The sequence below is a fragment of the Cavia porcellus genome, unplaced genomic scaffold, assembly GCF_034190915.1.
Source record: "Cavia porcellus strain 051 isolate PalLab524CR breed Dunkin Hartley unplaced genomic scaffold, mCavPor4.1 scaffold_9, whole genome shotgun sequence".
Taxonomy (NCBI): domain Eukaryota; kingdom Metazoa; phylum Chordata; class Mammalia; order Rodentia; family Caviidae; genus Cavia; species Cavia porcellus.
In genome coordinates, this window is record NW_026947492.1 from 62595816 (window position 1) to 62618705 (window position 22890).

Consider the following 22890-nt stretch of genomic DNA (forward strand, 5'->3'; position numbering starts at 1 on the left):
TACTTTTTTTGATTTTCAAGTACTGGAGATTGAACGTGCCTCTTTTATTTTTATTTTTTTTAATTTTTGACAGTATCTCACTAAGTGTCCTCGGGCTCCTAGAGCCCTGGGATTTCAGTCACGTGCCACCAGTTTGGGAAATGTAATTTTTACCTCTCCAAATCACTCCAAATGTAAGGGGAGCAGTAAAAAGTTAATGAAGATAGTCTAATTATCTGCAATAGAGGTTACCCTGTGATCCAGAAGAGAAGTAGTGTTGGCTTAGACCAAGGTGGCAGCTTTGGAGTCAACCTATAGCTCTAACTCAAAAACAACAGCTTGTGGGATCAGCTGGATAATCTGATCTTCATAGTCAGGGACCAAAGACAAATTTATGAATCCCAGGCAAAGGTGATGGGGAGGCTGTGAATGTTGGGTAAATGAGAATTCTACCAGAAAAGCACAGACTGCTCTTGGGCTTCCCTTGGCTCTTGCCCGGAGACCAGTACTGTACTTGTAGCAATGCACTGAGCCAGCGATGGCAGACCTATGGCAAATATGGTAATGTTTTTTTAAGACAAAACAGTCTTAATATAGTTATTTTGTTTTTTAAATTAAAACCTCTGGATTCAGGTTTAATTTCAGTATTGGTACTTTGTGATAAATAAGTGGGCTTTGGGTTGCAGTTTGGTACTTGGTCTCTAAAAGGTTTGCCATGACTGCACCAGGCAGTTCTAACGTCAGACCCTTGTTCCTAGATAGAACTTGCTGCTTTACACAAAAAACTACGTGTGCCTGGGAAGTTACATCATAAATTGCCTCTGTGAATTCTCCTATCTGCCTTCTGTAGGTCTGTTTTGGTGAATCTGCCACAGCCTGCAGGGTTCTAATAAACTGAGCCAAACTCCCACAATCATCCTTGCTTCAAAATGTCATATATTCTCCCCTGACCCCACTTCGTTCCTTTTTTCCCCCTGGTACTGGGTATTAAATTCAAGAAGTGCTAAATTATGTCTCTAGTCTCTTTTATTTACTTTGACACAAGATCTCCCTAAATTGCACAGACTGGCCTCTAGCTTGTGATCCTCTTCCCTCAGTCTCTGGAGTAGTTGAGATTACAGGCCATTCTACCTGGCTCACAGTCCTATTTCAGAGAACAGCCTCTACCTGCTGAACTATGACTGATCTTTATCTCTGCCACCTCAGATTTCTCTTTTTACTCTTTTTCCCTTAAACTTCTCTGAAAACTTTTGGGCTTCCAATCAGCTGAAACATTACCCTGGAACATACTTGTCTTGAAGTCTTCCCAGAATCCTCCCGATGTTGGAAAGTTGTCCCAGAAACTACTGCTCAGACTGAAAAGTCTAACCAGAGCCAAAGTGGTCAAGACCCCTGATGCCCAGGAGAACGGAAGCAGCCTAAGCACAGGTGCTGGATTCAGAAACCAGGCTCTGCTTTGTTGGGTTTGTGTTCTGTTTTGTTTATCATTTACCAAATGGATGGCAGAGAAAGCAGGCTTTGGGCCTCGCAGCCTAGTTTGCTCATCTCACCTAATATGGCATCCTACTGAGGCCTGAAACTGGGCATGCAGCTCGCTTCTTGAATAAACATCTGAGGAGTGGATACAAAATGATTTGGAAGAAAAGGAACCATGATTTCAGAAAGGGGAAAGCAGAAAGGTAAAAAGATCTGTTTGGTGAAATCCACAAGGAAAGAATCCTCACTTACTCCTTGAGCTTGTGCATTGCATCCTCCCATGCATCGTGGTACTAGTGATCAAACCTAGGACCTTGCACATACTAGGCAAGCTCTTTGCTTCTGGCCTATATTTCCAGCCTTATGCATTTTTTGCATTGAATGAAAATCATACAAAATATTGTACTGGTATGGAAATAATTGCTTATGTCACAACGTTGCTTATAATTGATGGGTTCTGCCAGCCTGGGGTTTAGCTACGTCTAACATGACATTAGCCCAACTTGGCACCAGGCCCCACAAAATAATTTATCTCTCCAAAAGTAACTTCTGTGTTCTTTGTCTAGTTCTAGAGATAAGTCTCCTGCTACTTTTTCGTGCATGCAGCAAGCTCTTTCCAGTCCCAAGACCACAACCACCCAAACACCCTATAAAAGCCATTCCCCTGCTGCCCTGTTTTTGAAGGGCTTTGCAGTCCAGCAGTCCTTCCGTGCCACAATAAAGGTTTGTGTGTTCTCTCTCTCTCTCTCTCTCTCTCTCTCTCTCTCTCTCTCTCTCTCTCCCCTCTCTGTCTCTGAACTGCACCAAAAATTCTAACATTTTAGTGCTGTGACTCAGATTGGTTGGGATGTGCAGCTCCTGAGGACCTCACCTAGTTTGAGCTCTCCCACTAACAAGCTACCTCTCTATTTTTCTCTCATCTCTGCCAGTGCCATTACTAGCTTCCATCTGCCAAACATTTTATAACTTCTGATTACAAAGCCCCTCTCCATGATCTCCAGGTGCCAACTACAAAACAAGTTTTATCTTTTCTAGGCCTCACTAAATATTTTCACCTATAGATTCCTAACTTTGCTACACTAGACCAACCTCTCTACGAGGCATCCAACGGTTCCCTATCAAAGTCTCCCTATCAGAGCCCACTATTCCTATATATCCTCATTTTCTAAACTAAAAGAGATCCTTTTAGAGGATCTTCCCTCATTCTCCCTAACCCAACTCAATCTTTCTTTCTGTACACTACCTCTCAAGGTCATAATGCTGTTAAGTTTTAAGATACCTTCTTTCCAAGCAGTAGCCTACCTCTCAAAACAATTAGACAACACAATACATGGCTGGCCTCTCTGCCTTTGAGCACTTGCCTCAGCAGACACACTAAAGCAAGAGGCCAAAAAGTTCACTTTAAAACAATCACAGTCCACTCATCCCATCATCTTCATGACCTTATTTCTCACAGAACACTTCCTATCTTAATGACTCCTTCTTACCTAAAACAAGTTCATTTAATACTTATACAGGACCCTACAGTCATCATCTCCAAAGCTGATAACAAAATCTTTATGGCAATTAGCTACATGGCTACCAATATATCTGTCACTCTTTGTTTCCCACACAGTCAGCTTCACACAAACATGAGACATAACTATAACTGTGATAACTTAGACCCCAGAATAAAATCCAAGGAAGCAAGAGACTGAAATTTGGGGAGCAAAGGCTTTATTTCCAGGCCTGGTGGCACAGTCTCTCCAGGATTGACCCAAAGACTGCGTGCCCCAGAGACTAAAGAAGGGGTTTTTTAAAGCTGGAGAAGGGGTGGGGGGAGACAAAAGAAACCCGCAGAGCTGTTAAGCTGTGACCCAAATCTGGAAACTGTAAAGCTGTCCACTTAGTTCTGACAACATCGGGAGCCTTTGGTGCCTTTCAAGTTACTCCCATCCTGCAGATAAGCATTATCTTGGAATAGCACATCTGCAATAGCATTTGGAGAAGAAAGTAGAAAGTTAATTATCTCAGGACAGCTCATTAGCACTAACATGTGAGAAGGGGTCGAAAGTTACAAGGAACTGAAACTTAAGTTTTTACAAGGATTTGAAACTTAACCTTTTTGATGCATACAGAACAAAAGGAGAGCATTGGTTGGGGTTAAGCCATAACATTCTTCCTGTAATTTCTTTGAAGTTAAGCATTTCTTAAGAACAGCGCAATTAGCACATTTTATAAGAGGCACATTTTATGACAGACCACCACCAGGTCAAGAAGGGGTTACCAGAAACTGTAACCTAAGGTCTTTATGGCTTTTCAGGAAATTGAAACTTAAGTTAGATAGATAGGTAGAGGGAACGGGGAAGGGGAGGCAGTACGGCACATTACAGAACAGAAATACGGCGAGATTACTTTTTTTTTTCTTCTGGGGAGGGGGAACAAGGTCAGGTAAGGGTTATGCTAACAAGCAAGTCTCCCTGCATACCAGCAAGTTACTTCAAACAAGTTTAAATTAGAAAAATATCCTGGTTTCCTCAGCAGAGAACAGAGAGCACCACATCTGTTATTTGTAGAGGGCAACATTGGTTAACATATCAATTAGGTAAGATTTTGCAATTCTTTACAGAGGAGAGCATTACTTAACATATCAATTAGGTCACCCAGAGGGAGAAGGAAAACATATATATGATATAGCCATGTTACAGGTAATTTGCTATAATACAAATATAATGAAGCTATTTTCTTAGAGTACAACAATAACAACTAACAAAAGATATCACTTTAGATCACGATTATCAAAAATACCTCCTTCCACAATAATCTTTATGCAAAACATGGGGATATGCCTTTTATGACGCAGTGGGTCCCTCCTCAGAAAGAGAAAAAAGATTCTTCATGTTTCACTCAACATCCATTAGGGCCCCAATCCTAAGTAGTCCTGCTGACATTGTCTCTCTCCCCAACATGCCTAGACTCACCACACTACAGCTCTTTATTTCTTCTCTCCTTAATCAAACATTCAAGGTGTTTTCCAGCAACGTTGATATCACTGACAAGGTTTTCCCATCTGCTCTTCTCTGAGTGGCTAGACCCCCTATCTCCTCCCCTTGACAGGACCTCTCATATTATTCATCATATTTTTACTTATAGCTCCCTAACTTTTCAAACTTTTTTTCAAGATTTCTTCAATTCAGGATATGGGCCTTCACTACCAGAGAGCTCTTTGTCCTGGTTGAGACCCCTGGCACCAGCTTCTACATGGGCCTAACTCCTCATTCTGACAACTTCAACAGCCCCCACCACAATGCCCCTCACCAGCAGGAAGCAGTCTAAAACAATGGCCATCTCTTCACCCATGAAACAAAAAGACGGGAATGATGGGGTCTTCCATCCTGGGGCTTAGCTATCTCTAACATGACATTCATCCAAGATGGCACCAGGCCCCAAGAAACAACTTAGCTCTCCAAAAATTCTTTCTCTAGTTCCAGAAATAAACCTCCCACTCCCTTTTCATGCATGTGCCAAGCCCTCTCTGACTCCACAACCACCCAAGTGCTCACTCCATAAAAGTTCCCCCAGTTTTGAGAGTCTTTGCAGTCTCCAGTAGCCCTCCTGTGCCTGCAGTGAAAGCTTTTGTTTATCTCTCTCTCTCTTTCTCTCTCTCTCTCTCTGTCTCTCAACTGCACCAAAAAAATCTAACATAAGTCAGAATTTTAAAAGGCCTCACCAGATATTAAATAAGAGAAGGTGCATACCTGTAATCCCAACACTCTTGGAAGCTGAGGCTGGAAAATTGCAAGTTCAAGCCCAGCTTAGTGAGATTGTGTCTCAAAATTTAAACATAAAGAATAAAAAAAAAGAGCTGAGGATGTGCTCACTATGAAGGCCCTGGGATCAACCACTAATACCTCAAGAGAAAACAAAACAAAACATGTTACAAGACACAGAATCTCATGTAGATTCAAAAAAATTCTGAGAGGTCCTAAATCAATTACAAGAGCTTGAAGCTGGAGAGGGGGAAGTTAATCAGTTAACAGCTACTGGGAAAGAACCAAAGTGACTGCTTATGTTAGACTTAAATCCCTTCATTGCTGAACACAAGGACCAGCAAGCCCCATTTACATACAGACTTTGTAGACTAAAGCTAGCCAATCCAGAAGGCACAAATTCTTCTCCTCATGGGTTGCCCTCCTACACCAAAGTTTTTCCCTCTGTCTTCTTAGCCTGCCCCTCTTAGTCAGAGCAATACAGTTTCAAAGTAAATCATTTAGGATTTCTTTTCTCAAAGTTTATTGTTTCTGTAGACCTGTTTACAACCCCTAACTAGCCCTGTTGCTGGTGGTTTCAGGAACTTGTCACCTATAAGGGCTCAATAAACTCCTTTATCTCAGAGACTTTTCCATTCTCAAGAGTTTAGGCTCAGCAAAAGCTAGGTTACCACATTTAAATAACAACAGCTTAATAAATTCTATTGCCTTATTTTATTTTTCTTCAGAGGTGGGAACGGAACCCAGGGTTTCCTGCATGCTAGAGAGGTTCTCTGCCTCTGAGCTATATCCCCATTGTTGGCCAGTGTTATCAGTGAAATAAGAAATCTCTGTCGCTTCAATTTGCATTTCAATTGCAACTTGCACAAAAGTGAATATTGAAAAAAAAGTATGGGTTTCTCATTGATAGGTTGTCTGTGTTTCCAAATTTTCTAATTGTTTAAAAATTGAACCAGGTATGTGGCACACACACACCTGAGGAGGCTGAGGCAGAAAGATCACTGCAAGTTTGAGGCCAGCCTGGGCTACATAGAGAGTTCAAGACCAGTGTATACTACATAGCAACACCCAGTCTAAAAAAATTGATTTGTAGACATCCTTTATGTGTTATAAGTCTTGCAAAAATCCTTTCCCAGTCTGCTTCTGCATTTACCAACCAAAAGTCTAAATGTTTGATTTTGACTTAATTTATTCTCTGTGTAAAAGGAACACTTTTAACTTGCAGAAGCATTGGCTTAGGTCGGACATGCCCAAATTGAATGCTTTATTTCATCACAACTGTTCATTTCCTGCTGAAGTTGATAAATAATCATGAACTTTTAATGACCCTTGTGGACCAAATAGTGACTAGAGACTTTCCTGACAGAAAAACAATAGGATTCCTGTTAGCTAGTTATGTGCAGACTTGTGAACTCAATTTACCCTACCTGGAATGCTGACTTTTGCGGTTTAATTAGCATAGCCTCCCCTAATACTTACAAAGCCCTTGACCTTCCCTTCCTTTGTTATGTTCCCTTTCCTTGCTTAGTAGCTCTGTGTTATATTCTGACAGTCAGTAACATAACCTCTCAGGGCCTCCGGTGTAAAATTGTGGAATAATAGAACTTACCTCATGAGGTTATTGTGAAAATTAAATGAGTAAACACATAAAGTGCTTGGAACAAGCGGCTGATACACAGTAAGCAGTCAATACATTTTAGTTATTTGTATTGTTGTTACTATGTCAAATTTATTTATGTTTTTCCTTGTGGCTCTTGCTTTTCAGTGTTAAGAAATACTTCTCCAAATGATAGGTCTTATTATAAATTTTTCTCCTCTTTCCTTTCAGGCACCTTGGAAACCCTTTTAAAAATTGACTGTAGCTGAATGACTTGCTTTGATGAAGGAAATGTGAGCAAAACTAGCGATGTCACTTATGATCCAGGGATCCAATCACACATTCATTCATCCAATTTTTTTCCTGCCTTGATAACTATGAAAGAATACTCTATGATGGAGCTTCCAGCCTCTGACATTCCTGAGTGATTACTTGCAAAGCTCTGCAGAGGCCTCTATTAATCATGAGAAAGAAACTTTATTTCCCTTTTCTGCTCTGATGTTTAATATTCTCTTGCTTTGTGTTGTGTGTGTGTGGTGCTGGAGTTTGAACCCAGAGCCTTGCACATGCTAGACAAGTGCTCTAATTCCTATACATTTTTTATAATAGTCTTAGAGGTTTATTTTTCATATTTAAGTCTTTAATTTTGGGAGGAATATGTTTACGTATGGTGCACTAAAACCTTTTAAAATGTCTAATTGGCTTTTGTTAGCAGTTATAGAATCAAACATTTATTCTGAAAATTGAATATTCTGATCAGCCTAAGTGGGAGAGTTATCTTTACAGGCAGAAAAGGGTGAAATAAGCAGAAATAAAGAACCAAAAGTAGGTTGGTCTTTTCAAAGTCACTTTTCTTATAGGGTTAGGCAGCAGGCACTTCCTTTTTGTTAGTCAGCTTTTAGCTGCTGTGACAAAAGACCTGAGAAAATCAACTTGGAGGAGGAAAGCTTTATTTTGGTTCATAGTTTCTGACATGTCAGTCCATGTTCACTTGGCTCCATTGCTTCTGGGCCTACGGTGAGGCAAAAAGCAGCCCACCTCATGGTGTACAGGAAGCAGAGAGAGAAAGAGAGAAAGAGAGAGAGAGAGAGAGAGAGAGAGAGAGAGAGAGAGAGAGAGAGAGAGAGAGAGAGAGAGAGAGAGAGAGAGAGAGAGAGAGATATTAAATGGCCTCTAAACAGGGACCAAAATGTACCCTTCAAAGATAACCTTCCAGTGACCTACTAGCTCCCACTAGACTACACCTTTTGAGGTTTCTACCACCTCCCAATAGCACCACCAGCTGGAGACTAAGCCTTCATCTGTGCATGAGCTTTTGAGGAACATTCTAGATCCAAACTGTAATACTTATGCCAAGTCAGGTAAACTGAGTCTCTTTTGACTGGCTGCTCTGAAACTGCTGTTTTTTGTACAATTGTCCATTTATGAAGTTCACTTTGACTACATGGCACTTAGCAACAGTGACTCCATTCTGGTTGAATCTGTTCTGTTCTATGGGGTCTAGTGCGGGAGCTTAATCCAAAACAATGGATTGCCTCACATGAATTCTGTTCAACAGAACAGTGCAATGAAGGTATCCAGTTTCTCTCTCTCTCTCCCTCCCTCCCTCCCTCCCTCCCTCCCTTCCTCCTCCATCCCTAAGAACAGCTATCTATACTAACTGACTTACTTTTTCCCTGTGATTTGTGAGGCCAACCTTTCATATACCTGTATTTGTATGGGTCATTTGTATGGGTCATTAGTTCCTGTATTTGTATGGGTCATTTGTTTTTACTACTATGGCACCATTATATTATTTGGTGTTATGTACCATGCCTTTATAATTTGTATCACTATCTGGTAAGCCAGGGCACTGTGGTCTTCAGACATGAAGAGTGGGGAATGAGGAATAAGGGGAGTTCCGTGCATCTCAGCCAAAACCCACCCTTAGAGGGTACAATGTCCAGAGTTCCTGGCTCCATCCACACTTCAGAATGTGCCTATCAATTTCCTTGAAGATGCTTAGAGTGGGTGAGAGATAAGTAATAGATTTGGGAGCTATTATCAAATTAATTGACAGAACTTGACAAGTGCTTGCATTACTGCTGGGGTTGTATAGAGAGATGAATTCATCTAGGACAGCCCTCATATTTATGGCCCAGTTAATCAATCCTGCAAGGATATCTGCAAAAAATGTACAAAATGAACCTTCTCAGCTATAAAAATGTCCTCATAATGCCTTAGGAGAATTTCTTGAGCAGGTAATACAACCTATAAAAATATCCAGTCATAGAAAAGCAAGGTACAATTATGAGTTACATTATTCTAATTACAACATTCATCACAAATTGCATTTTTAAGACTGCTACTACCTGACAGCGCATTAAAATATTGCTTTTTCCTCAGTTCTGCAAAAATTATATATATATATATATATATATATATATATATTACATTTTAATCATAGCAAAGTGTCGAGAGACCAGGAATTTATCTTGTGCAGTAAATTTTAAGACAGACTGCCCATTTTTGCAATCAGACCCAGTAGTTTTTGTGACATCGGGGTACATTCTTCCAATACTGCTGACATTGGAGAACAAGTCAGGTCCCTGTTCTTTGGCCTCCCTCCCACATCTTGATCAACAAACTCTAGGCAAGGCAGGATTACAACTCAGCATGCAGAAGCAGCAGGATGAGGAGGGTAGGCAGCAGCAACACCAGAGATTCAGGGCCTTTTATCATTCCTGCAAAGGGAGGAAGAGAAAGAAAAGTTTCCAGAGAGAGTTTGAATGACATGGGACTCCCAAATGTTTAAAGCTTCACCTTTAGGCCAAAATCCAAAGGAGAACAGTTTGCTATATCTGGGGCCCACTATACCTGTTGTTTACTTCCCCAGGATTCCCAGAATCCTCAAAAATATTAGAGAGAGACTTGAAGACACATTCTTTTGATTCTTGAATTGAAGGTCGCTTTAAGTACACTGAGCTAATGGGGCTCTCAGCCTCATCCCCAGTCACTGTCCAAGCCTCTGCTTCAGCCACTGGGCCAGGATGAGAAAGGTTTTCCCCATCTGAGGCCTGCAGCTCTCTTGGCCATTGTGAGGGCCCCCCATGCTTGTACTGCTTGACTCAGCAAGAAATTTCTGGATCTGAACCTTTCATTTTGCATCAACATACACACGCCTTTCTTCACTAGCTGGTGTTAACTGCAGCTGGTTTCCTGACCTGGGTTTTCCACCTGCCTAAACCTGAACATCCAACATTTGGCCTGCATGGTGGGCAGTTCTTCCTCTGCTGGACTGTCTATCTGTTTACCTTGTTTTCATAAGGTTGGATCCAATTTCACAATTCATCTATATAAAAATCTCAGAGTCTCCTTGTAATAAATCTGTGCTTCCATTTCTACCTCCAAAGATTTCTCCTACCAGAACTCCTTCAGAGCATAAGAACTAATTTGGTCTAAATTTGCTGGATACTCTGGAGTTTAAATCTACTTTTAATTTGGACCCCTGGCCTCTCAATAAAACATAATTTTCTGAAACAACATGTGTCAGAGGCCTGATTTAAGGCAGACATTAAGCCAGGCCCTGAGTGCAGATGAATAGGGAGACAAAGTACCCACACTGTAAGTAAATGATTATAATGTAAATATGATGAGATGAAACAGCTGAGATGTGAACAAGGTTTTCCATGCGGAAAAAACAAAGCTAGGACTTGTTGAGCAATGTCTATGAGCCAGTCACTGAGTCCTGAATATCTGTTTTTATTCTCACAGCAGTATTAATGAAATATCTGTGATCGTGTCCCTGTGTGTCAAATGAAAAATTGAGACACTGATTGCTCAGGTAACTTGCCCAAAGTCACAAAGCTAGTGATGAGCCAGATTACCACTGAGGTAGTCTGGCTCCAATTCTATAGCAGAGAGCATTGTACAATGTTTAATTTTGCTAGATGCATCAGGGAAGGCTTGCCATGGGAACTAAGTCTTGAAAGATAATTACTATACTGAAATTGATTGTTCCTTAGCATGCAGGAAGTATGATATATGGTCAAAAGAGGAGGTCTTAGGCTACAAGAAATCCTAGGTCTAAAGGCACAGAGATTCAAAAGCCAGCATGGCTTGGAAACAGATGGGTAAAGTGCTCTTAATGGCACTTCTCACTCATCACGTGGCTGGGAGAGGTAATATCCTTTCCTGATGCGTCCCTCTCCATTTTCAGTCATTAAGCACCTTCACTGAGATTTGTGTTCTCTGGCTTACCAGTTGTGTTGTTACCAGTTCATCATTCTGTGTACCCTTTTCCCTGTTCATGTGTTTCACCATGTGGCCCACTCGTATGGATTCAGCTTGAGCCTCAGCAGCTATCTTCAGTAGTAACTGCCATGATTGCCCCAGAATAAACTTATTTGGTTTTTCCTGCCTCGTTTCCCAGTAAACTATAAATAGGCAAAGCCATTAGACTGCTATGTGGAGCTTTACACCAAGACCCTGGCGCCAAGAATGTGCTTTTTTCATATTCGCTTAAGATAAACTGGGTATATTTCAACTAGGATGAAGTCACTTTTGTTCTAACCCATATTTGCATCTCTCTTGCTGACTGAAAGTTCAGGGATCCAACTGGTTTTGCTGTAGCACAGACTCCCACTTCCTTCACTATGTCCCAGGAAATTGCACTGCCTACAATTCTGCACCTGTTGTGACCCTTTCTTAGTCTTATGGCACCTTGGGTCCAGTCTTCACATACTAGGACGTGATTCTCCTGAAACACCAAGAACATAAAGTATTTCAATTCATTGACTCTTTGCTCCGATGTTATTCACCTGTTATTCTGTCCAGTCAGTCACTTCCATGGGAACGTCATTGACCCTACTCACAGCCGATATATCCATACTAGACATCTCGGGTACCACCCCGTTTCTAACCACATCCCCAGTCTGTCCAGCTCTTCCTCCTAGAACATTTCATAGGCAGCCCAGTCCAGGCCTTCCTCCATCACCATGCCACCTGCTTGTTTCAGGCACCCTCCTCTCTTGCCCATGTTACTACAGCAGCCAAACCCATCTTCCAGAACAAGGTCGCCAACTCCCCTGACCTTTGTCCCTGCCATACTGGTAGTCTCCGTGGCTCCTTTCACCTGGTGCCCACGAGATCTTTCTGACCTTTCTGTATAGCAGACTTTGGAACGGGGCAGAATAGAAGTGGCCTTTGTCTCTGAGCCTTGGGCTCTGCTCTCTGTTTTAGGACAGTGGTCCTTTTTTTTTAGGAATGTTACTCTTTGGTAGTGGACTGGAGGCCCATTGTTTTCTGCCTTTGGTGCTTCTGGTAGGGAGAACCCCCATTTTGTATTTTGTGCAACACTTCAGTGCAGACCCAGACTCACCTGATCTGTTGGAAAGATAGAAGCAATTATAGTTACTCTTTTGTCTTCGAGGGTCTTTAAGGGTAATTGTGTTGCCTTTTTTAGTAGTTTCTATTGAGGCAACATTATATACCTCGTATCCTGGGATTAACACTTCCTCTTCATCCTCAAAGAAAGAGATTTTTATCGGAACACCCAAACAGGTATTGATTTTGAACAGTGTTCCACCTTCTTTCAAAAAATTGTTAGCTGCTTCCTTATTCAAAGATGATGACGTAAATTGTCCAAATCGTACACTACCCTTTCCACTGTAATAAAATTTGGTACTGGTGCCTGTATAAACTTTGTAACAATTCTGATCCTTGAGAAGCTGAAGTGCTCTTGTCAGGTAATAGTGGAAGGCCTTGTACCAAAAGTTATCAGAATTTTGACGGAATTCTCTCACAGCTTTGTTAAAATCTGTTGCAATATCGCCTGTGTAGGTCACTAGCGCTATTCCATGGAAATCATTGAAATTTTTTGGATAAGTTACTTTATTCTTTATTTTCTCCCAATATTTCTCTGCTTTTGTCCACTCAGACTTTAAGTTCTTGTTTATGTTCAGCTCTTCTTTTAAGAGTTGAGGAGCTTTTTTCTCCATTTCTTGGATACAGCCCTCATACTGATCATCAAATGCATCATAAGCCATGTCCAGTTTGCTCTCTGTCAGGGCAGTTACCTGTGGAGAAGGAAGAGCCGTTTGACTTATTTGCAGGGAAACCAACCTATGCTGGATGCTGCCAGAGCCCTTAGCACTGGCTTCTTGCCTGGTATGAGATTTTACATATCCCAATCACAGGGTTCATGACTGACACATCATATGAATACAATCTTATTATACTGCAAGCACCATAAAAAGAGAATTTCAGCTTTGGACTCTGTTTTGCTTACTGGCGCTATTCTTTAAATTAATTTTCAGATTCGTGCCTCCCAACTGGCTTTAGCCACAGACTCAACTCTGGGAACTGTATTGTCTCAAAAATATGAGGGAAAAGAAGAGCAAAATCAGCAGATGTGGACTGAGAATAGGTGTTAGATATTACCTGCTGTGTGAGCCACCAATTTAGCATGAAGATGTGAATTGCTATGTATAGAAGTGATGTCATCTTCAAGTTCAAAAATAACTGCAAATGAACATAAGATAATACAAATGAAGCATGAACATTAGTTTCATTGTGTGTTGATGCATCATTGCTGTGTTAATGAATCCTCAGAAGAGATTATGCAGTTCTTGTGAAGGTTAGTTCCTGCATACACTTAGCAATTTGTTACAATGAAGAGCAGACCTGATGCCTGAATCTTTCTGGCTTCCTCTTTCATCACATGACCCTTTCTGCTCATGACACATGGCTTCTCTGCCACCATGTAAATCAGCCAGGGGACACTTCACCAGCTGTGGATGCCGTGATGTTTAGTTTTCCAGCCATTGGAATCTGAATAAACATCTTTTCCTCATAATGTACTCAGTTTCAGGTATTTTACTATAATAGTAGAAAATAGCCTAAAAAAATCAGCTTGCCTCATTAATTATTGTGTTTAATGAAAACTTATTTATGGTAAGTTTTTTCACTTTTTAATGGTTACACAGATTAATGGGATTCATACATGCACATAACATGCATTGATCATATTTCTCCCATCATTTCCCTTACCCTCCCCTTCCTCCTAGCTTCACATTTTCGGGGTGTGGGGCTCAACTTGTATATTTTATTCATATCCATCCCTCCTGTGACTCTCCCTTTTACCTCATTTTTAACTTCTTATAGATAGAATATGCACTTAGCAAAGTAAATAGAAGAATGAGGTGTGACCGTTGCCCTTTGGGTTGGTACCTGCTTTCTTTTTTCCTTCCCACTTGCTGTTCTTAGCAAATTATGAAAATTCTCTTCTCCAGCCCACCATACAACTTTCCACATAATGTTGGCTTAGTCTTCATAAGATAATGTTCTACCAAGACCTTGAGAATGATAGAAAGGGGCTGTGAAGCATGACCAACTGCTCTTGGTAAGAGCCTTTCCTATTACACTGGGCTCCTCTTTATCTTGGGTCCTCATTCTCTGAGCTTTTAAAGGATTCTGGAAATGAAAGTCTCCAGTGGAGACTGTCCCACCCTCTCTTTATTCTAAATAACCAAAGAATTATTTGTTATCATAAACTAATTATGATCAACTCTTTAAGAGTTGACCTCAGAGTCGCCTTTGTTTACATAAAATAACCACTCAATGATATAAAAGAAACTTACTTCAGCATTATGTGAATTGAGTGAAATGTATCTGGAATGAATTTCTTGTAGAAAAAAAGATTGTACTAGAGAGATTAGTGTTTACTTTGTACACAGGAGGCAGAACATTTGAATAATTGCACCTCAGAAAGAGGAATGAAAGGAATGATAAGAATTCTAGATATTGAAAAGATATTGGATTTGATGTCAAATTGTGAGCTTACTGGACAGGAGCTTGGACTGAAAGGCAAGTTAGTATGCATGGAGGTGTAGGAGATTATAATTATATGTATATCTCCATTTTGAACATAAATTTAACTTCCGCATGCTAGAAACAGTGCAATTTCCTGGTTCTTTAATGTAGCTGATGTGGACAACTGCCTTATTTCAACACCTGGTGGCCTCTTCTTTACCGAACAGTTAGATATAACCTATTCGACTGGCCACACTGACCCACACACTCTACAGGGGCTTTGTAGATATGCCGCCATAATCACTTTTCAGTCAAGCCATGACCTCCTGGACCTTGTGCCTGGTCGCTTTAAACAACTTAAATTCTCCTCAAGAAACTTTTGTGGATAATGCTCTGAGCCAACAAAGGCACTGGCCTAAGAGTGCTTTTCACTTCTCTGTCTCTCTCCCTGCACTTCTTGGCTCCTTGTGTGGCTCCTAGGTGTGTTGTGTACTACCCAGGACATTTCATTCTTGATCATTGAAAGAGCGTGCTCCCTTTTAAAAATCTTAAATTAAAACAAATGGGAGGCTAGGATTGATGTGGCCTAGAGTTGGTTAGGAAGTTGGAAACAAGCATATTCTTGTTCTGCCCTGCAAATCTAGACTTGACTAACTGTAGAAAGGGAAACGACTTTTGACACAGGGGATCTTGCTGGACACAGGTACTGGCAATGCTGCTCAAAGACTTAAGGAGTAAATTGTAAGGTCTTGGATTAAGTTTTTAAGTTTTTAGGGAAATAGATAGATAGATAGATACATTGCATGTTCTGCTTCTCTTTTCCAAATTTGATTCCATCTCCCTATTAAAATATTCCTGCCCAGAATTTCCATTGCCTCTTGCACATAACCTCTCACTACCACAGCAGTCTAATCCAGGTATTTTTCCTCCCAGCCCCATTCTATTACCACTCTGTCCTCAGGGAATATTCCTAATTTCTTCACCCTCAGACACCCTTACCCTTCAGAGTGGTCAGGTACCTGATCTCCAGCAGATTCTCTGTGATTTCATCCACGTCACTTTCTGAGAGCAGCATCTCAAGAGGCAATGCTGTGTGATCCTTTTATAGTGGGAAAGATGGTTTCAGTTTCAAATTTGCTGGAAACTGTTGAAACTGAAAATTGAACAGACATATAGGGCTGCTGCACCACTGGGGCAAGATAAGAAAATGGCCGAGGACATCTGGCTCCAACTCCAATGAACAAAATAAAGACTATAGCCTCAGGCATTTTACTCCTGTAGTGAAATGCAACAGGGATACTTCTTGTTAACAGAACTTTTTTGAGGGGATATTGGGGATGGAACTCATGACCTCACACTTGCCAGGCAAGGGTCAGGAGAGGTGAAGGCTTTTAGAGATCAATTTTGCATCCTCAGTCATTTCTTAGTGTTTGAGTTTTCTGGCGCAATACAGAAGCAGAAGAAAGAAGAGAATGAAAGTGGCCATTTATTTGAGGACATGGAGAAAATGAGAGCCCGCAACCCAGAGGGATTTGGCTTTCTCCTTTGGACCAGATACAGAGGGGCAGAGGATTATATGACCTCTGATTGGAAGTGGCACTGGGGCGGGCATTGATAATGTGTGAGGGACTGATTGAAATTATCTTCACGCACAAATGGGAAAGTAACAATTTGGGCTGAAGGGGAAGAAGAAGGGAATGGCTCTCAGGGCAAGCGTTCTTGCTCTGGCTTTCCGCCATGTTAGACCATCACCATAACTGTACAATAATTTATATGAGGGCAAAAACCTTTCATTCAGTATGAGTCCAACACTTGAATACATTGTGTTCATAAACCAGTTAAATCATAAGCCAAACACTGATTTTGTATGCAGTTTTCTATGGGAATTACCAGCTTCTCCTAATCCTGGATTGTTGTAATGAATCTGCTGGCTTCCTGAGTAACTGGACCAAACCATGGAAGGATGTTTTAGGTGAAAAACACCACCACACATAAGGCTACAATAAATCTAAAATCCTTGATTCTGCCACTTGTAAAAAGAGGCTCCACCAAAATAATATTTGTACCTAGCTTTTGTAAAATAGGTACAAAAAATAATTTTTGTACCTAGCTTTGTAAAAACTTTCACAGAAATAGAGCTTGGATGGGCACTAGAGTATATATATTTAAAAAAGTATACATACACTTCTAGAAAAGAAAAAAATGTATATTTTAATACTGAATTTATTGAGACATCACAAGATCAATACCAGTTACCTTTGGCCTCTGTTTACCTTTGGCCTCTGTAATTACAAGATACACTCAGAGTGGTGATGACTAGCTTCCAGATATTTATTAGTATGGTGAACTGCTGCTTGGGTAACCTTGGTCTTTGAGACTGCTACATGTGCATTTTCTTTTCTTTTTTTTTTTTTTTTTTGTCTTTTTCCTTTTTATCGGTACCAGGGATCAAACTAACAACTGCCTGCTTACAAAGCAGGCGCTTATGCCGCTGAGCTAAATCCCCAGTCCCTACACGTGCATTTTCAATTTCTTCTCTAAGGGCTGGCAGTGTAGTGAGTTCTCCATGATATACAATATCCTCTAGGGTACCCTATACGAAGGTAACACAATGTGTTTGGAGAGCAAATATGGTCAAGTCAGACATTTTGGAAACCCAACTAAACATAATGATTAATCCTATTTTCAATCTGGCTTATGATAATGAAGGAGCATAACTTTATAAAGGGAATCTTTGAGGTATAACATCATAATCCTGAGACATACTAAACAATAGACATAAACATATCAAGAATAGTTAGAATATATTGACACTATACCAAGATTATTAGGTATATGGATTTAGTAAATATATATTGGTCTTAAACATACATATATTAATAAACTTCCACAGGTAAGTGATATGAGTCTCCAATTTAAAATCATGGGCCTAGAATAGATTAAATTCATTTGTGAGTAGGTTTACATTTGGAAAGCTAACAGAAATTATGACTGATAATACTATGATGTTGAAGTAGATGGGTGAAAATCCTATGATGTTGTTATCTAAAATCAGGCAAAGCAGCACCAGGAATTTGATAATAGAAATATTTCATAGACAGCAGGAGCATTGGCAAATAAATATATGGGTAAATCATTCAGTTTTGAAATAGTTTTTATTAATAACATTTTACCCCAATAGATTTAGCCATTCTGGATGGCTGAATACTTCTTCTGACTTAGTAGTGCTTTTCATGCAATTTATAATATATTTATTATAAAAATATCTATTTTTTGCACTTCTCTTTTTCAGTGCTAAACAATAAATCCTTCGTAACTCTCTAGGGTAAATCTCAAAGACAGTCTCACACGCAAAAGGCATTGTTTAGGATGATTTGGGGAAGGCAAAATAACAAAAGTTATCAGAGGTTACATGTTTATCAAATAGGATTGTGTGCTGATGAGAAACTGTATTACCTATTTAATACATTTACAGAGTAAGTATAGATGATAACATAATTATAAAGAACTCTTGTGCTGTGGGGAAGGGGCTTTTCTGTCTTAAATAACCAAGAATATGATCAAGTTGAGTGTGCGTCTCAGTCACAGAGCACTTGCCTTAACTGTGCTAAGGCCCTGTGTTCAGGTCTCAGCTAAATAAAATTAATGTAAGACTCAAAATCTTCCCCTAAACAAACCATCCAGAATTCAGGAAAAACCTTTGACAATCTCTTATTGAGATGAAATCAATAATCCAAGAATTTTTTTGTTATTTTAGGAAACTAAATTCTAAGTCAGCGTAATATTTGCCTTTTGAGACTTAGTCCATTTTTGCTATGACAAATAAAATTACCTTTTTGTGATTTCTTTTTGAAAGAAATTTTTATCCCCATTTAGGTTTAGTTCTAAATGTTCTTTTTTTTAAATCTCTGAACAACATATCATTTTATTTTAGGGTAAAACTTCTCATTTTCTTAACAGAAACATTTCCTGAATATCTTTTATACAAACTTGTTCTTTTCTACAATATATGCGTCAACTATAACTTTTAACACAGTAATGCAATTTACCAAGACAAGAGTAAAGATAAACACAAGAATTTAGACTTACAGTACCCTGTCAAGAGGGACAGCTAGGAGACAAGCAAGACATGCACAGGAACAATGGTTTTATTTTTCACTTTTGTGGTGCTGCATGTGTATAGCATCTAAACAGTTTATGGCACTGCATTCATGGGGAGGAGTTGTAGCATGAACGTGACATTTCGTAACTCTTTTTTTTTAATGACTAAGCTGTTTTAAAGGGAAAAGTGTGAGTTGGGAGAGGAGAGTAGCTTGAAACTGATAACATGAGAAGAACTGATAAGGAGAAAGGACAACAGGTTCTGTGAATTTCAAGAGGTTACACCCATTGCCTCTATGACACGATACAGGTCAGGGTTACAGTCAAGCAGACTTGTTACAGGAAGGAGGGTCAGTAGCAGATTCGCTATTAAGTTTATGAAGGAGTAGAGGAAGAGACTCTGATGTATCGCTGAATGGAAGTCAAATCAGCCTTTCCTGGGATTAGTTAGTACCCCATAAGTAACTTCCAATTTATCGAGAAAACTAGAAAGTGGTTGCTTCCTGATTCTAGTCACACACCAGCATTTTGTAGTAGGCTGCTAGAGCTTAAGAATATACCTTTCACAATTTTTCTTTCTTGAAGATTTTTTATTGTGGCAAAATACACAAACAAAGACAGGTTTGAGGCCAGCCTGGACTACATAGTGAGTTTAAGACCAGCCCGAAGTACATTGCAAGACTCTGCCTCAAAAAACAATAAAAAAAATCATAAAATTTGTTGTAGTAACCACTGAAAAATGTATAATTTGGTGGCATGTATTTCTCAACTTTTAATAACTAGTTACTTTAAAAAATAATACAATTTTTCAATGTGGCAAGAATGAGCATATTCATTAACAGAGCCCAAATATACGTAGCCTTGTAGTAGGAGGCAAGGGCGCGGCAATGTGGCCAGCGCAGGTGGGCTTCATCCTCAACTGAGAAGACTTACTAACCACAGGTGCAGAACGAGCAGCATGGTACCAAGCCAAGCCCTGCACCTAGTACCGACCTTCTGATATGAGAACACGCTGAATCTAGTACCTGACAGAATCTCCTAGCTAAAATTCTAGTCATGGGTTAGACATAAGCACAAACAGACTCACTGGTTCATATAAATGTGCTAGCTCTCATGCTTGCCAGCTCTTTCTTTCTTTCTTTCTTTCTTTCTTTCTTCCTTCCTTCCTTCCTTCCTTCCTTCCTTTCTTTCTTCCTTTCTTTCACCAGGATTATGTTTCTGGCAGTTGAGGTAAACTGAGACTTGTTATTGTGAGGGCTGAAGAATCCCTGCCAGCACCTGTGGAGAAGATTTAAGATTGTGTTTACCTGACACACGCCTATAATCCTAGCACTCAGGAGGCTGAGGAAGGAGGAGGCTCCGAGGCCAGATTGGGATGCATAGTGAATTCAAGGCCAGCCTGAACTACATAGTGAGACTTTGTCTCAAAAAATCAAACAAACCAAAAATTGCCTTTACCCTGACTCGTGATGTATGGAGGCTGTTGACTGAGGGTCCAGTGAGGAACAGGGAAGACACCAAGCTACTGTCTAGAAATGTCCAAATTTGAACAGAAAAAAACATCAGGCTTGTCCTTGTGACTGTCTTAGCCTCAAGTGCTGCCTTTGGGACCCCTGAAACTCCTCAGAGCCCCTGAATAAATTTTGTGAGAAAGATTGTGTTTCTGCCTCTTTGCACCAAATCAAATTAGCTGATCACTACTTAGCTGTGATTTTGAAGCCAAGGGACTCAAGAACTCTTCGCACAATGAGCCAATTTGAAAATGTCATGATCTCTCACAGAAATGGCATTGAACTCTAGTTTTTTTTTTTTAACAAAATTTTTACCAGTTTTTAGAGAATTGGATTGGATTAGAACTATGATGATGAGGTACATGCCCTTTTGATGTGGGGTGTAGGCAATGGTAGTGAGTTTGAAATTTTTTCATGATACAGCATGAATACTACTAGCTGGCTATCGGGACCCTGAGAGTCAGGTCCAAGGTGTGATTCCCCTGGAAAGACAGGATCTTTAACTCCACTCAGAAAGTGAAAGGGAAGGAGAGAACAAAAATAGGAAAAAAAATAATTAAGTCCTTACTGCACCGACAAACAAGTGTCTAGAGTGCTGGACTAGGCATGCCAGCTTGGATTCTGACTTCCTCAGCCAGGGAGACACAGGGGCCTGAGAAGCTGGCATTAATGCAGGTGAAGATGGTGGAGTCTGATAGGCACCTGGCACTTTATCTGAGCCTTAGCATCATTACTGTCAAGGAAAAGGACTGCAAATCTGAATGACAGTAGGGAAAGATTTGATTAAGGGCAACCATTGCTAAAGGAAGGTCTCAGAGTTCAAGCCAAAAACTTCTCAGAGAAGGGTGAGCAAGCAAAGCTTTGCTGTGCAGTGGTTATGGGACAGATGGCTATGAAATGAGAAAGGAATGAGGGCCAAACTGCTAGGGGAGAGATATTGGGTAGTTTAACGAACTGCATCAAGAATTGCAATGACGGGAAAGTCCAGACCCTGTTGTTTGTGGTCTGGCCCATGGGTGGGGCAGAGGTGTTAGAGTGTGGATGTACACATTCATTCAGCCTTTGCTGTCCCAAGCTCAGATGTTATCAGCTTCAGCCTATCTAAAATTTTCATAATAACCTAATGCCTGGTTTTCAGTATAGCCTCTTTCATCACCTAGTGACCACTGCATCCCCCAGGCTCTCCTCTTTGATGTCCCCCAAAGCTCATGTGTTGAAGACTTTATCCCCAAAGCAGCAGTATTCAGAAGCAGGGCTTTTGGGAGATGACTGGATCATGAGGCCTCTAACATCAGTGGATTAACCTATTGATGGATTCGTATTCTGACAAAATTATTGGGAGGTGATGGAAACTGAGTTGAAGGGAGCGAGTCACAGGGCTATGACCCTGGGGTCTACATCCTGCCCCTGGCCACTTCCTATGGGGTTCTCTGTCTCTCTGTCTCTGCTTCCTGGCTGCCATGAGGTGAGCCACTTTCCTCCACCAAGCCCTCTGTCAAGATGTACTGCCTCATCTCAGATCTAAAAATACTGGAACCAGTCAACCATGGACTAAAACCTCTAAAAGTCTGAGCCAGAATGAACCTTTCCTTCTTTAAATTGTTATTCTTGGGTATGTTTATCAACATTGGAAAGCTGACTCATAAACTTGAGAAGCAAAAAAGAAGTCGTAAAAGTAGCTAATTTAGCTAATGATCCCATGTCAGGTTCCAAGGCTCCTCAGGCAGTGGTGATAGGACTTAATGTCTTTGCTTAATCCGGGAACTTTGGATTCTTAGATAAGAAGCTGACTACAAAGGCCGCATTGCAGTGCACAGATTTTGGATCTCAGAACTCTTAAATGCTGCCTTGCAGTCACTGTTCCATCACGCAACCTAAGGAATGATGATCCAGCAAAAATATCAAGAAGCCTAGACACTTTATAGAGGTAGAGCCACCATCCCTGAAATTTTGATATAAAATCGGGACACCTCAAAGAGTGGTGAAGCTCTGTTCTGATCACATCTCCACATATTCAGGCTGACATGTGACAAGAAATGACACTAAGAATCAAAACCACCTATGTCCACACAGCTATCTACATTCATATGATTTTAGAATCCTGCTTTTATCAGTAAATAACTTTATTGTCCCAGGAAACTATTGTCTAGAAGTATAAAGGTTACAACCAAAGATACTATCAATTCTAGGAACTAGCAGAAAGACCCACCTACTCTCAAGAAAACATCGAATGATACTTTCCATCCCAAGACTGTGTTAAATCTTTGGATCAAAGGCCCTTCTTTTGCTGTGTTCACCAGTTACCCTACTTATACCACGATTCACACCCAATCCTAACCAAGCCCCTTTTCAGACCAGACTTCAAAAAAGACTCAAAATCTCAACTTTGCCTTTCCCCTGAGATGCTATCAAGACCTGTAGAGGCAATGTTTCTTGTTATCATGACAGGCATTAAACTGTTTTGTTTTGACAAGGTGTTTAATGGAATTTCACCAAATTCAGCTACGTAAAAAAAATCACATGGTACCACAAAAGTAGGCGCAATTACTATGTTTCTGTATATCAGTTAAAAATACATTTAAACTTAAAAAAGAAGATTCATATAATAAATATGATAAACAAAGAGGAGAAAGCCATATAAAGATGAATAAAGCATTCTTTAAAATAGAGTGATTTTTCTTTTCTT

General features: G+C 40.2%; 1 protein-coding gene across 2 annotated transcripts; it reads right to left on the reverse strand.

The window, feature by feature from the left end:
- Window positions 1-7734: 7734 nt before the first annotated feature.
- On the reverse strand, window positions 7735-15713 carry LOC100714269 (T-cell ecto-ADP-ribosyltransferase 2-like). 2 transcript variants are annotated; one of them, XM_003463409.4, is made up of 4 exons: window positions 15612-15713; window positions 13222-13302; window positions 12161-12857; window positions 7735-9524 (listed from the first exon to the last, which is right to left on the reverse strand). In XM_003463409.4, exons 2-4 carry the CDS (start codon window positions 13282-13284, stop codon window positions 9445-9447), a joined length of 840 nt encoding a protein of 279 aa, XP_003463457.2. In that variant the 5' UTR covers window positions 13285-13302; window positions 15612-15713; the 3' UTR covers window positions 7735-9444. The 2 variants fall into 2 exon arrangements, with proteins under 2 accessions (XP_003463457.2, XP_063112628.1); XM_063256558.1 differs by having other exon boundaries at window positions 15592-15657.
- Between the last annotated feature and the right edge of the window lie 7177 nt (window positions 15714-22890).